The 16,159-nt window shown below is 44.7% G+C and overlaps 1 protein-coding gene across 1 annotated transcript in view; it reads left to right on the top strand.

Moving 5' to 3' along the window:
* Positions 1–14,032, top strand: part of lrp4 (low density lipoprotein receptor-related protein 4) — a 128,998-nt gene extending 114,966 nt beyond the window's left edge. Inside the window, 23 exon segments of the mRNA XM_030089485.1 lie at positions 371–452; positions 562–667; positions 759–960; positions 1,868–2,057; positions 2,675–2,806; positions 3,638–3,778; positions 3,861–3,947; positions 4,037–4,208; positions 5,121–5,283; positions 6,593–6,818; positions 7,545–7,848; positions 7,943–7,983; positions 7,986–8,159; positions 8,746–8,881; positions 8,982–9,090; positions 9,482–9,626; positions 9,992–10,105; positions 10,280–10,391; positions 10,870–10,931; positions 11,805–11,892; positions 12,000–12,060; positions 12,062–12,141; positions 13,634–14,032. Of these exon segments, the coding sequence (XP_029945345.1) occupies positions 371–452; positions 562–667; positions 759–960; positions 1,868–2,057; positions 2,675–2,806; positions 3,638–3,778; positions 3,861–3,947; positions 4,037–4,208; positions 5,121–5,283; positions 6,593–6,818; positions 7,545–7,848; positions 7,943–7,983; positions 7,986–8,159; positions 8,746–8,881; positions 8,982–9,090; positions 9,482–9,626; positions 9,992–10,105; positions 10,280–10,391; positions 10,870–10,931; positions 11,805–11,892; positions 12,000–12,060; positions 12,062–12,141; positions 13,634–13,982 (3,276 nt within the window). The 3' untranslated portion in view covers positions 13,983–14,032.
* Positions 14,033–16,159: the final 2,127 nt, after the last annotated feature.

Genomic DNA, 16,159 nt, shown 5'->3' with positions numbered 1-16,159 from the left:
AGGCAGCTGGAAACGGCATCAAAGCTTGTGCAGTGCTGACATCTAGTGGCACAGATACAGAACTGTCATTCTGCCCGCATGTGTTTAAACTTCAGCAGCTGTCTGGAAGTCAGTCCACTTCAAAACCCGTGTAATTTCAGCCTGGACACTCTCCACAAAGAAGTGTCCTTCTTGCATTTAAAAGGACCAATGTGAACAGATACAGCTGCTCCTTTGCCAGAAAAATGGATGAATAACATTAAAGCTAAAAAAAAAAACAAAAAAAAACTCACTAAACCACAGTTTCCAAATCTGGATCTAAGGAACTAAAAGATTCAAGATGTTCCTGCAAACATTAGCTCTTATTGTGTTTCTTGGTTGTTTTTGGAAGGTGGTGGTGGACACCAGTCTGGAGAGCCCAGCAGGCTTGGCCATTGACTGGGTGACAAACAAACTCTACTGGACTGATGCAGGTAAACAATCTCACATATTCACATAAACAAAAATCTTTTTTTTTTAAACTTTTACAGTGTGAACAATCACTTTTATTGACGTGTGCGCTGTGATTCTATCTTTCATCAGGTACGGATCGCATTGAGGTTTCCAATGCGGACGGCAGCATGAGGACGGTCCTCATCTGGGAGAACCTGGATCGGCCCAGAGACATCGTTGTGGATCCAATCGGAGGGTGAGATGAAAGGAAAATCTGTAGAAAGTTAAAACATGTAAACCTGAATCCTACGTAAACCTGGAATTGTTTAACTTTCCTGGCTCTGCAGCTTGATGTACTGGACCGACTGGGGAGCCAACCCCAAGATCGAGCGTGCAGGAATGGACGCCTCCAGCCGCATTGTGATCATCTCGTCCAACCTCACCTGGCCCAACGGGCTCGCCATCGATTACGAAACCAGCCGTCTGTACTGGGCCGATGCAGGAATGAAGACAATTGAGTTTGGCAACTTTGATGGATCTGATCGACAGGTGAAGGGATTTTTGAATTTATTAAACCTCTTTTATACCTAAAAAGTAATTTCTTGAAAGTATAAATCTTAAATTAGGATACAGTAAGCAAAAAATGTGAGGGAATGTGTGTTTGGTGGATTATTCCTCAGTTGTAATGATGCTTTCTGCAACAAATCTTACTGTTGGACTCTTCCGAAGCTCATTTGATTCTTGTTTAAGTGTCGGTGCATTTGCAGGGAATCAGTTTTTTTGGGATTAACAGCAAAAAATGTTGAATAAGTTAATTTTATTCTAAACAACAGGAAGCAAAAAGAGCCAATAGCAGAATAAGCTGGTTTTGTGGGTATAGCTCACATCCTGAGCTCTGCTGCTCGTCCTGGAATTTAATGTTGGAGAAACTAGTGATGAGTAATGAATGGCTGCCAGTGATTTGTGTGTGAAGTGTGTGAATTTTTGACCATTTTAAATGTAGTAAAGCCAGCAAGTTAATAATGTACCAATATTTCAATAATAATGCTTTTACAATCATGAGAAGGCTCCTGCATATTATGTGTCCTGAGTGAATGACAGTGGCCTCCAACATACCAATATTTGATAAATAAACCGTATTATCTCATAATGACCTGTAATGAAATAGCTGCCAGTAACTTAATAAATATATCCATTTCAATGTAATAAAACCAGTGATTTAATAGCTTGCCAAAATGTTACAACCATAATCTCCAATCTCTTCCGGTGTCCCTCAGGGCTCTGTCCTCGGTCCCTCTTCATTTTGTCTCTCGGTTCAAAGTTTTTACTACACAGTATTTGACATTGAGTTTATTACCGTAATTTCAATGTAGCCAAATTCTTTCATCATTGGCCCTAATCAGCCTGTTAATGGTTTGCATGTTTCTGAGTTTCTCTGTCGTTGTCCTGCATGCAGGTGTTGATCGGGACTCAGCTGCCACACCCCTTCGGTCTGACGGTGCACAAAGACAAGCTGTACTGGACCGACTGGCAGTCCAAGAGCATCCAGAGTGCAGACAAGCGCACCGGCCTGGGCCGACACACTCTGGCTGAGAACCTGGAGAACCTCATGGACATTCATATGTTCCACAGACACCGCCAGACAGGTCTGTGTTCACTCACACACTCCATCAAGGCTGAAACACACACGTGTGGTCTGGTCTACCAGCATATGTGTTGCTTTGTCTTTACACTTCAATTCACTGCATGTAAACTAACAAAACCCAGTTGAAACTGCAGCTAATGAGCTGTTTGGTGTTTTTAAAGCCAATTAAAACAGTTGAAAGAGGATTACCTCAGTGCTGAGTTACATCTCATCAGATCTTCTCCCCCCATGTGGAAATACTGGAGTAATTACATGGCTGCACTTATGGACCACAGTCGGTCTGTTTTCTTGGACTTAGAATAAAAAAGGAAGAAGGAAAGGGTTCGTCTGTTTGATTTGTGTTGAATTTCCTCTGAACTCCAGTTCACTGTCCCTGCTGAGACTGGAGGGATTACATGTAAACTGAACCCAGATCAGTGGCTGCGAGGGCCGAGCCTCGAGGGTCCCTCCTGAACTGAGGCCTCACTGATCTCGCTGATGCGTGGGGGGGCTCTGCGGCGGCCCCACAAGGCTTCCACTGCTTGTATCTGTAACACTGTGCTTTCATCCGCCCCAGTTCTTTTGCCTCTGAGCAGAAAGGCTGAATGATTCTGTGTGTGTGCGTCTCTCCATCTGCAGTGCATAACCCCTGCTCGGTGAATAATGGGGGCTGCAGCCACCTCTGTCTCCTGGCGCCCGCTCCCAAAGCCTCCAGCTGTGCCTGTCCCACGGGGATCAACCTGCTGGCGGACGGAAAGACCTGCACACCTGGTACGAAACGACCCGTGTTTGCACGTCAGGAGCGTCCCACCCCGATCTGAAAATGAAGATGCTGTTAAACAGCGGCTGCTACAATGTACTGCAGGGGTTTGCAAAGTGGAGCAGGTCTTCCCTGGGGAGGGTCAGAGAGCTGAAACAAATGGGAAACCAGACAACTTATTCATTTATTAAAACACACATTTAAGTACTCTGTGCTACAACAAAGAAAAACTGTGAAATTTAAATTTAAAGGTTATTGTGGTATTAATTTACCGGTCCAGACCACTTAAGATTTGACACCTCTGTGCTCATGAAAGACCATCAGGAACAAAGAGGAATAAACTGATATACACACACACACACACACACACACGCATACATATATATATATATATATATATATATATATATATATATATATATATATATATATATATATATATAGCTAGTTAAAATTTAGAATTAAAATTTTAAAACACTTTTCCATTTCCCATTCAGTTCTAAAATATGTGTTTTAGGAAAAAATTGAAAACAAATACAAATTTTTGTCTGCTCAAATCTAATTTTCCTTCAGAAATCAAATTAAATTCTGCATGAGAAATGCTCCTTCAGAAATTCTGACTTCTTCACAAATCTCCTGAGGATAAATAATCACACGAGTATTAAAAAGATTATTATTTCCTCACCCTCTTATATTATGTGATTATCTTGAACAAGAAAAAGAGAGAATGATAAAAATCTTTTTTATGAGCCTGCAAATCAAAGCAAGCATTGATGCCGTGAAGATAAAAGCGCTTCAGAGCCGTTTTCATGTCGCAGTGACACGCTGTTGTTGGTGTGCAGGAATGAGCAGCTTCCTGATCTTTGCGCGGAGGACGGACATCCGCATGGTTTCTCTGGACATCCCGTACTTCGCTGACGTGGTTTTAGCCGTCAACAGCTCCATGAAGAACACCATCGCCATCGGAGTCGATCCCAAAGGAGGTTTGTGAGTCCTTACTGTTACCAAATCATCAGGTTAGGTGGAGAAGGAGTTTTAACGTCGTGTTTGCGGAACGTCCTGCAGGAAAAGTCTACTGGTCTGACAGCACGCTGAAGAAGATCAGCCGATCCAACATTAACGGGACGGCGCACGAAGAGATCATATCCACCGGTGAGAAGCGCAGCCTACGACTAAAACCTTGTTTGGTTCTGCCCGTGCGGAGCGACGTGCAGTAACTGGAACGCTGCGTGTCTCCGCAGGCTTGATGACCACCGACGGCTTGGCGGTGGACGCCGTCGGCAGGAAGATCTACTGGACCGACACGGGAACGAACCGCATCGAGGTGGCCAACCTGGACGGCTCCATGAGGAAAGTCCTGGTCTGGCAGAACCTGGACAGCCCTCGAGCCATCGCCCTGTACCACGAGATGGGGTGAGGCTCCAGCCTGTGTCCGATCTGAAATGGACTCCAGAAATAATTGCACACAAAAGTTCATGTTATTAGATGTCGGGATCTTTTTGAAGGTGAACGCTTCAAACTTGTATTAGAATTTTTGTTCCACATGTCAGAAAAGAGCTGAATGAATTTACATGCTCACTTTTTCATCAGTCTAATTTATTTAATTTAGAGAAATCAAATATTCCCATTTACATAAAATTTGAATGAAGTGATCAGACTGATACTTCCAGGAATTAGTGACATACCAAATAAGCTCACATCCAACTTTAGCCTAGCTAATTCATTTTGAAGTTTCTTTTGACTGAAGACCAAAGAAATGTTCAGAAATTATCACTAAGAGAACAAAGAATCCTACTGTGAAACATGATGTGACTTTACATGACAGATCAGTGCACGAAGCTCAGACGGCGGAAAGTAATCCGGTTTACTGTTTGCATGGACTCAGATCAGGTCCTGAACAGGTTTACACTTCCTCTCCTGGTCTCAATCGGGGACGGCCAGTTTAGTGTGATACCAATGTTTGCATGACAGAATTTAAGATAAATTTAAAAATTTAAAACACTTGAAAAATAACTTCCTGTTTTTGCAATAGCAAAAAAATCCACTGTATTTGAACTTTTCAAACTTTAAACATATTTCTCCATTGATATGTTTCGTGATAGGTGTTTGTTTTCCTTTTAACTAAGCCTTTTCTATTTGTAATGGGGTTCTCGCTTCTCCTCTGTTCAGTAGCAGATTCTATCTTACCAATTTGTGTTTAATTTTGAATGTTTGATCCCGGTCTCTCCTTGCCTGATTAAACCCAACATGTCCTCATTCCCTGTCCTCTGTCCCACCTGGCCTCCTCACTCGCTGCCTCGCCTCTCTCCTTGGACTCCTCCTCAGCTACATGTACTGGACGGACTGGGGGGAACATGCCAAGCTGGAGCGCTCGGCGATGGACGGGTCCGACCGGGTGGTCCTCATCAGTAACAACCTGGGCTGGCCCAACGGCCTCGCCATCGACATGGCCGGATCACAGTTACTGTGGGCGGACGCTCACACCGAGGTCAGTGGAGAAAACCTGGAACAGTTAACAGTGAAATAAAGGACATTAAAGACATTTAAATATGTTTTTTGATTGGTTAATTTCATCACTTTTTAATCTGAACAGGAAAAACTCCCATTTTTCACCCACTTCTTTATTTGAAAATCAGAAGGAAAGTGTAAAAGTTATCCAATTTAAATGTATTTTATTTTATTTTAGAGATTGTTGAATTTATTTCTAAACAGGATAATTATTACTCGCATATCTGTGAGTTCTTCACTCTTGTAGATCTTCATCCTACATCTACCAAGTTCCATTTTCATCACAAAAATGCCTTATTTCCAAAAAAAGACCCTTTTTAGGACTTGATAGATGCATGAATTGTGTGTATAATGTGCGCATCATTTTTGCGTATTTTCAGGTTGAAATCTGAAAACGATTCTTTGAGAAAAAAAAAATCTTTAAATCCTCCACATACAAAACTTATTTTCAACTATTTATTAATGGGTTTTTTTTTTTTTTTTTTTTTTATGATTCTCACTGACTTAAAGCTCGTGTCCGGAGTTTCCGTTCGTTTCCAATGTATGTATCATTTTTCAACAGAGCTTCAATGTGTCAGTCTGGTTCGATACTATAATCTAATATTAGCATAAAGCAATATAAAACTTTATGAGCTCCGCTATCCTCTCATAGACCCCCATGTTATCCGAAAAAGCGCCGGTCAGCTTCAGCCAATACAGTTCGAGCTTCCGCCTTGTCGTGCCGTCAATCAACTTGTGCACGCAGTCAGAGAGCACGGCCGCTCGCCCAGGCAGAGGAGAGTTAGCAGCGCAGCAGCCGCCCCGCTTACCTCGGATATATCCACTGTCTGCTGAACATCCACCGTAAACAGCTAAACATGGAGGATGCTGTAGGACTCGGAGGCTCTCATTTTCACACGACGCGTGCACAATTAAAGGGGCGTGGCTTGGTCGCTCATGAAAGCAGAGGGAGGGCGCAACCTCGAGACATGGATTAAAAAAACCTCTCATTCTTTCAAAACTCCGGACACGAGCTTCAACATGTTTGAATTGGAAAATAAATGGCTGGAAATCTGGAAACCATCAGATTTTTTTCCTGCATTTTTAACCCTGTGCAGGTCATCCTGTTTCAAAATAAGTAATGAGATCTGAACATGAGTTTAGACACCTTAAAATGTTTGTTGATCCATTAAAACACCCCAAAAAATCCCCTAATTTCACACATCTGGATCTAAACTTCTGCCCTCAATCTTCAGAACATTATTCCTGACATTACCGATTGTCATGAACTCTTCTCCGTCTCGCTGCAGCGTATCGAGGCGGCCGACCTGAACGGACAGAATCGTCACACCCTGGTGACTCCGGTCCAGCACCCCTACGGTTTGACCCTGCTGGGCTCCCATATCTACTGGACCGACTGGCAGAGCCGCAGCATCCAGCGGGCGGACAAGAACACCGGAGCCAACACCATCACAGTGCGATCCAACCTGCCCGGCCTGATGGACATCCAGGCCGTGGACCGCGAGCGGCCGCTGGGTGAGTCTCAGGGCGGCCGGCTGAGACCAGCTTCAGCCGGACGGATCACTGACCGCAAGAAACAGGAACTGTCCTGGTCTGGTAGCCAGGGGTGACTGAGAGTGAAGAGCAAAGAAAAGCTTTCGTTTAGAGTTTTGTGTAGGGTTCAGTGTTGGATAATACATTACAAATTATAATTAGCAACTAAGCTATAATACAGAAACAAGTCGTAACTCCAAGTTACAGCAACAGCAAAATGCACGTTTCAGAAAACAAGTTCAGTAAAAACTGCTTATAGAAAAAGTTTGTTTCAGAAAAATTGATTGGGGGTCATTTAAGTGGTAAAGGCTGTTCGTTTTTCCACCGATTTGACAAAACCGACATTGATGGTCACGTTTACCCATTCATGCACACGTTCACACACCGATGGCGCGCCAACAGTGAGGGCAGCTGCCACGCAGAGTGCTCGGTTCATCCATTGGGAGCAATTTGCTGGAGGAGTTTTTTAAAAAATGGACACATGGTGGATCAAACCTGCAATCATGTGATTGAGAGACAACCTGTTCCACCAACTGAGCCGTAGCTGCAGTTGTCAAAATGTATTGATGATGTGTTAAAGTAAAAATAGTGTTTCTTAGTTACTGTATCATTTATGTATCATGTGTCTCATTTACACAAAAACCAAGGTGAAATCTCAAAATGTTTAAAACGTGTAGCTTTAAACCCTCCTGTATTTGACGTGTGAAGGTTTCAATAAGTGTGGGAGGAGGAACGGCGGCTGCACCCACCTCTGCCTGCCGCGGCCCAACGGCACCTCCTGCGCCTGCCCCACCGGCATCCTGCTCAAAGGGGACGGCCGGTCCTGCGACGACTCCCCGGAGACCTACCTGCTCTTCTCCAACCGGATCAGCGTGCGCAGGATCTCGCTGGACACCAACGACCACACCGACGTGCACGTGCCCGTGCCTGAGCTGCACAACGTCATCTCTCTGGACTACGACAGCGTGGACGGGAAGCTCTACTACACCGACGTGACCCTGGACGTCATCAGGTGTGGATTTTTAATCAGTCTAGAAGTAGTTTTTCATCTCATGTGGATCAAGTTGTCGTGCAGCAGTGTGTGATCCGCTGCTGTCGTTTCTCAGGCGCGCCGACCTGGACGGCAGCAACATGGAGACGGTGATCAGCCAGGTCTGAAGACCACCGACGGCTTAGCGGTGGACTGGGTGGCCAGGAACATGTACTGGACCGACACCGGCCGCAACACCATCGAGGTGGCCCGTCTGGACGGAACCAGCCGGAAGGTCCTGGTCAACAACAGCCTGGACGAGCCGCGAGCCATCGCAGTGTTTCAAGCAAAGGGTGAGAGAAAAGGAGGTCACCAGCGAAGAGAGAAAATAGCGAGAAAAAAAAATAGCACGATGCCACTTTTTTGCCCCACGTTTTCTACGTTTGCACCAATTTCTCTTGTCCTTGTAGCAGTATTAAAAATCAATAATATAGAATAAGTGACAGAAAAAAACAGAATTATATTTCCTAATTATCATTAATGGAATATGAGTAAAATCGTGACGCTGTGACTGTAAAGTGACATGAAGTGGCCCACTGTTGACTCCAGATGTAGTTTTATCCGATGTTAAGAGAAAAGATTCTTTATGATCGATATACTCAGCTGTTGCACCTAATTTTAAGACTTATGTGTTCACAGGCAGCTGCTATCACATTTACTTCTTCATCAGTTTGATGAATGAATGCAGGATCTGAAAGAGTTTGATTGAAGTCTTATCTGTATCAGTTCTTTTTGAATATTCCTGTGTTTGTCAGTGCTTCTGTGTTGTCATTTCATTGTTTTTATTCCTGTTTCGTGTTCCACTTTTCTTGTCCCTCAGGATATTTTGAATCTCCCTGTTTTTTTAACCTCCTGATGAAATGAAACCTTCACTCTGCAGCTTCCTCTTCTGGACGGACTGGGGTCACATCGCTAAGATCGAGCGGTCTCACCTGGACGGCTCGGACCGAAAGGTCCTGATCAACACCGACCTGGGCTGGCCCAACGGCCTCACGCTGGACTACGACACCCGGAGGTCAGAAAGAAACATGTCTGTCAGTAGGGATCAGGCTTCAACCCACACAGGAGCTGCAGAAATTAATAATAAGAGAAATCATCATTGGCGCCCCCTGCAGGATCTTCTGGGTGGACGCCCACCTGGACCGCATCGAGAGCTCGGACCTGAACGGGAAGCTGCGCCAGATCCTCGTCAGCCCGGTCTCTCACCCGTTTGCCCTGACACAGGTAGCCCTCGCCCCCCCCCCCCCCCCCCCCCCCCAGCTGTCCATCACCGGGCCGATCCCCCTCCCTCCCCCCCCTCCCAGCTCCCTCCTCCTCCCCCCTTACCTGCTTTCTTTCACTCATCGGCTCACCGTGTGGTTCTCGCTGGTCGTCTCTCCGTCCTCCAGCTCATACTGATTCCATTCAGCTTAACCATTTCTTCTATTCCCTTCCACTCTGACCCTCATTTTTCTTCCTCCCCTCTCTCTCTCCCTCTCTCCCTTCTCCTTTTCCCTTCTTCCTCCTGCCCCCCCTGCTCCTTGTCCGTGTTTCTCCTCTCCTCTCTTCTTCTCCCTCCTTTCCCCAGTTGAAGCCGGTGTCCTCCCCTCTAACTCCTTTCTCCCGACTCTCGCAGCAAGACCGCTGGATCTACTGGACGGACTGGCAGACTAAGTCCATCCAGCGGGTGGACAAACACACCGGCCGCAGCAAGGAAACTGTGCTGGCCAATGTGGAGGGCCTCATGGACATTATAGTGGTATCCCCTCACAGACAGACAGGTAAGAAGGTTTTCGCACTGCGGCGTCTCATGTAGGACAGACCGAGCGCCAAAGTGAATGAGAACGACCGGTAAAGTGCTGCAGAGTGACAGAACAAAAAAAAAACCCTTTATTCTCTGATTAAGTAGCTTTCAGCTGAACTTGATGGGTTCATTTGAGCATGTTTACTGTCTTCTGATTAGTCAGATCTCTTCTTAATCCAGCATTTCAGTTCAGGCTGCTGCACTTTTCTCTGCAGGACTCCTGGGATCTGTTGTTATCTGTCAGGTTTCTGTGATTTGATGCCAGCCAGCTCCCCAGTCCACCTCAGAGACCGGCGGCTCTGACTGGTTCCGGTGTTGAACGTTTGGTCTCCTCTGCTTTAGGTACCAACCTCTGTGGGATCAATAACGGCGGGTGCACTCACCTGTGCTTTGCGAAGACCAACAGTTTTGTGTGCGCCTGTCCGGATGAACCAGACGGGCGACCCTGCTCCACAAGTGAGAGTCGTACTCCTAACCTCTATCACACAGGGCTGACTTAAGTCATTTAGTCGTTTGTTTTTCTGACGATAACACATTTTTAATAATAAACCTTTGCTGCAAATGTACTTTAAAAAAGTCTCATTATTTGTCACTTGCTTGACTGCTGACCCCATACTTGCGGTGCTTCAGTTTCAGGCTACGTCCCCACCTCGCCGGCCAGAGGAACCGTCAGCACGCCCGTCCCAAACAAGACCCCCAAATCAGCAACGGACGCTCCACACAGAGGACCCTCCATGGTCAAGTACGTCCCTCTGGATATCCTCCTCCTTCAGAAGGGATTGCACTCAATGCTGTTGAACTTGTTTGAGCATCTATTTGCCTTTGCGCTCCCTCTGGGAAACAGATCCGTAACACAGCGTTTGGATAGTCTGTCCTGACAAAACGCAGCCAGAGCTTCTGTTTTGAATTTGTAACAAATAGCCGTAATTGGCCGAGCTCCAGAATATTCAGCCTTTCATGATCCCGAGAATCTGACAAATGTTTTCACATCGTAGAAAAATCTGCCAAAAGGGTTTTTTTAAAGGCAGTAAAGCTGAAAAAGCTTCCATATTATTCCCAAAGGCCCCACAGAGCGTAATCTTAAGAAAAGCTATATAATGGGTTTGACAGAGTTGGCTCATTATGACTTCCATTAAAATCCCCTGTGTCTCCAGGTCTTATATATTGTAGCATACTTATTGTCTCAAGCTTGTTTTCTTTTCTTTTTGTTTTCTTTCCAGTTGCACCGACAAGAACCTGAATGTGGAAGGCTGCTTGAACACAGTGGTGACGGCTCCTCACGGTCAGTACAGACGGATGTTTACTCTGAACGTCTTCAAGAAAAGCTGATATTTGCCATCCAACGTGGTCATGTTCCAACTGCTGTGTTTCAGTCATGTCAAAAAGCATTTAGCTAGAACAGTAAACTGAAAACTCTCACACAAGTATTAAGTGCTTGGGAGAAATACACTAAAATCTGTTCATCATAAAACTGATGATGAAGATTTCAAGCAGCTTAGTGCTAAAATAACGTGAGCTGTTTGCATTCTGTGATTAACAGTTTTTTCCTTCGCTGTTTCCTGTACTTTTGTGTTGATTCTGCTGCCAAAGTCATACTTTGGAGCCATTAAGAGCAGTAATGTGACTCGCTACACCAGGCGTGTCAAACATAAGGCCTGTGGGCCAAAACTGGCCCGAAAGAGGCTCAGCCCGGCCCACCAAACCACCAGGCGAATTGTAAATAATTCAAGAAAACTTAGATTTTTTTTTTTTTTTTTAAATAAACTGTTGCCACCCAAGCTGAGATATCAGTGACGTTATGAAAGTTATCAAACTGGCCTCAAAGCCAAGCTGTCGGGGTGATTTTGCAAAACGCAGCAGCAGCAGGAGAAGTTCTTTTACTTATGAAGGTATCATTAAAGTTGCATTCATGTTGAGATGGTTGTAAATCTTGGTTTGGTTTTGTAATAAAAACATTTTCATCATGTTTACTCTTTGTTATTATCATGGCAGTATTTCACTGGCTCGGCCCACTTGAGATGCACTTGGCCCCTGAACTAACCCATGTTTGACACCTCTGGCCTGTAAATAGTTCATGTGGGACTCTTCAGCAGCACCAGATCTTTTGAAAGCTTTGAGATGCCTTCCTGAATGCTAAACTTGTTTGTCTGTTCAGGAGAGGGACTTCACATCAGCTATGTGATCGGTGGAGTTCTGACTGTTTTGGCAATTCTGATCCTCATTGCTGCCTTTATTATCTACAGGTCAGTCTCCCTCGCTGCTTTCTTCTCTCTCCCTGACTCAATTTTTTTTAAAGCAGACGTGAAATTCTCAAACTCTGTGCTGTCGTTCTCACATTTTTGCTTGTCAGGCATAAGAAGTCAAAGTTCGCTGATCCAGGCGTGAGCAATCTGACCTACAGTAACCCCTCCATACCGGACCTCCACGCAGGAGGTCAAGATCGAGGCGTCGCAGAAGCCTCCGATATACAACCAGCTGCGGTATAAAAAGAGGTCAGACCTGCGGAAAATCGTACTTGCTCTTTCTTATAATGGATGAATGGATTTCACATGAATCCATGATGCTTTCATCGGATGATCACAGATTGCACAGGTGTATCGTGGGTAACCACAGAGACAAATGGCTTCACTGTTTGTCTCTGGTCTTTCTGATTGTGCTGATTTCCATCTTCTCTTCCCCGCCTCTCTCTCTCTCTCTCTCTCTCTCTCTCTCTCTCTCTCTCTCCTTCTTTTCCATTGCAGCACTCTCATCCCTACAACTCCCTCTCTCCCTTTATCTTTTGACCCATTTATCCCGCGGAGAGGTAGTTGTTCCACCGCATGGAAGCCTTGTTTCTTTCACTTCTGTGTTTTTTTTTTTTTCTTTGCCGTCCTTTGCTGCATGTGTTGCAAATGAACAGTAATCCTCTGGAGTACGGTTTGAGAGCTCTGTGATCAGCAGCATGTCGGTGTTGTTCCCACTTAACACTTTGTTTTCTGGGTGAGACTGTGTGAGTGTTGAAGGTGCAACAATACTAAATATCATCCTTTGATAAATAGTACGCCATTAAAACCCCGTGAACAACAAAGCCTGAGCTCTGATCGTATGCTGTTCACACTTTCACATAATTGAAGTCTTCCTTGATAATTTTATTTAATTGAGGTGCGTTTGTGTAGCTGTAGCACCTTAAAGTGTAAATAATACTAAAGTAACTGCAGAAGAAAAGAGAGAATTACTAAAAAAGAGCCAACAGAGGCATGGTCTGTGTTTGAAGGTGGCATTTTGTTCTGGAGCGTTGTGACGTTTGATTAATCCTCAAGGGAAACCCTTTAACAGGTTAAATATTTCTGATGTGTGTGTATGTGCGTGTGTGGATAAACGTGTAAAGGAAATGAGTTAAAATATGAAACAAGACATTTGTCCTAACACACACACAAATGCTTCACCGCTCAATCTTTTTACAATTTACATTTTTTTATGTAAAATCCAGAATATCTCATCAGTTCTTTACACAAAAAAATGGAAACAAACTCGCTGTGAGTGATCATTCTCACACATAAGGATTCACTTTGAGTCTTCTGTGTGTCGGAGTTAGTGATGCCACTTCCTGATGAGCTGCCATTCAAAGCATTGCTGCAGTTTCTGCTGCTGATTCCATCCCGGGACAAATTACAGCCATAAAAAACGAAGCCAGAGCCAACCGTATTCTTTATTTGTTATTTGTTATTATGTTATCAGTGCTTAACTGTTAGAAGTGAGTCTGGTGCCTTCTGATGGACAAAATAAATAAATAAAACCGATGCAAACTGGCCAACTCTGCCATCTGATGGCAAACGGTGGTATTACCTCAGATAAAGAAATTCCTGTTTGAAGTGGTCAGATGTTAATTTAAAAAAACAACAAACGTATCGGATGAAATTCTAAAAAAATGGAATAGTCTTTTCTCGTGAGGATAGATTTGACCTGTTTTCCTGTAAAGGCAGTCTGACAGGGTGACTGTGTCCTTGTCCAGGGGGTGGTGGACGGAGGCTACACCAAGGAGAAGATCCGTATCGTGGAGGGCGTTTGTCTCCTGTCCAACGACGAGCTTTACTGGGACGACCTCAAACAGATCAAGCCGTCCCGAGGCGGCCTGCACACCTGCATGCGCACCGACACCGTGTCCCTGCAGGCCAGCAGCGCCTCGCTAGACGACGGCGAGACGGAGCAGCTCCTCCAGGAGGAGGCGTCGGAGTGCTCCTCCATAACCACCCTGACCCCGTCGGCCATCACCCCGCAGCGCCACGCCCAGCACAGCCTGCCCGACACCGGCTGGGCCTCCATACGCAAGCCCTCCACCGAGAGCGAAGTGTGAGGGAGCCCCCACCCCTCTGAGCGCCATCTCAACCATCTCTCACACACACACGCACACACGCACACACACACACACACACACACACACACACACACACACACATGCTGTACGTTAAACCGGTACGAATACATACAGATGAATAGGTAGCTGCATATGTAAACTAACGGTACATACGGACCTGGGTAGACACAGTGAAGCTCTATAAACCCCTCTCCTGTCTTTGAAACTGGGGCTCCGTCCTACTTGTACACACATACACATATATACACACACACACACCCACACACACACACACACAGTGCTGCTCTCCAGCAGCACCCTCAGTGCTTCAGCTTCCGGGCTTCATGATAAACTAAGGAGCATGATGCTGGAAGAGGAATGGAAAGGACTCTGGGGACGAAGCCACGAGAGAAACGAGCGTTATCTGGAGCCTTCTCTATTTTTTTTTTTCTTTTCTTTTTTGTAAAGTGTGCAGACTCTCGGCACCTGTCTGTGTGCAGCTTCAACTTTACTCTGTGTGAACTTCTCCTTCTGGAACCCGACATACCCCCCCGGACGATGTAACCACAAGGCTCTCGCTAATGCCACTCATGTCTTTATGAACTCTATTTATAAACTTTTTTTTTTTTTTTTTTACTTGTAGAGTGGGTTTGCTGACTTTCAGAGAATGATGATGATGAGTGTTAAGTGTGAAGTGTTTTGCAGCAGGACCCAGTTTATCCAAGAGTTGTATTTATGACAGTGCCAAAGGGCGGGGCTTCACAGTCTCTATGCTTCTTTCTCTTTCCACACTTCAGCAGAGATTCAGTCGACCTCTTGGGTGTTTGTTTTCCTCCACTTCACCAGGACTCTGCAGTGAAGCGCTCCCCAGCACACAAACAGCACTGCACAGGTCTCATTTTATAGCGCCCAACACGGCAAAATTACTGTAGTTTTATTAACTTTCTGCAGGAGTTTCCCGAAAGAAGCGTCGGGATGATAAAGATGGGACAAAGCAGAAGAAGCCACGATGAAGTAAAAAGCCGAAGTGCCAAACATTTCATTGTTTTTCAACTTCTATATTTATTTTCCTCTGAGGTTTTAAAATATACAAGGTGTTTTCTGCCTCCTCTGCCGTTTACCATGCAGATAACGCTGGTTTTATTTTTCCAAGATATCAGATGTCTCTGTTTCTTATTTCTTTGGAAAGACGGTTATTGTTTTTTCTGTTCCTCGCCTTTACTGCAAGTCACTGCAGCCTCCAGTGTGAATTCGGGTTGTTTTTATAAACACTTAAGACATCGCCACAAGTAAAGGGAGCAACGGATGAAATTGAATTTTAACACATTTACTTCCAAACTGCTACAAACAGAAATAAGATAAATTTCTCAGGAAGTTGTAATAAATAGATGGATTTTTTTTTTTTTAATTATTCACACAAGTTTCCCAGATCGAGACAATTTTGAAATCTTGGCACGTAGGACTCGTCGTATCTGCTTGGCCAAACGCTGCTGGAGGTAATGGAGAACCCTTTTCTTTCTGGGGTCGTCTGAGTCCCGTAGAGATGCTCTCACAGTAATAGTTCAGTACGGCTAATGGGTAACTTAGAAACACTGTGCATGTCTGTCCTCATCCACTCAGAAATATATCACTGACATCTTAAAATACAAGTTTAACTCAAGATTTTATGAACTTTAGAGAACAGTTCTGTCTGTGGAAACATGGGACATGGAAATACTATATTGCTATATAGATAAGATATATGTTAGAGGTTTTAGGTCCTTGTATTTTGAAGTATCTGCTACAAAGCTCAGCTCCTCGCTGATTTGCTGCTAGACGAAGCACTGAGGCCAATGAAAGAGGGTCTTGGCAGCTACGGAACTCCGGTGTCTGGCGGGCGGCGGTGGGAGTGCCGGCCTGCGGAGCGTCACAGTGTCCCATCCTCCCGGCTCACAGTCCCTCCAAACTCTGCTGCAGGAACGCTCAAACTGTACAGAAGCAAACATTTCTGTTAATATTGCATTGATTGAGTTGTATAGTCTTTTTGTACAAAGGGATTCCATGACCTTTTTTTTTTTTTTTAGGCTTGTATTAATTTTACTCACTGGAGAAAACCTTTAAACCTATGTTTTTTTTTTGTTTTGTTTTTTGCTGGGTTATTTTAACCACTGTGTTTCCAAGCCTTGTAAATGATAGGG

This window comes from Salarias fasciatus, chromosome 1 (genome assembly GCF_902148845.1).
Source record: "Salarias fasciatus chromosome 1, fSalaFa1.1, whole genome shotgun sequence".
In the NCBI taxonomy this organism is placed as follows: Eukaryota; Metazoa; Chordata; class Actinopteri; order Blenniiformes; family Blenniidae; genus Salarias; species Salarias fasciatus.
This window is presented reverse-complemented; position numbering and strand designations above follow the sequence as displayed.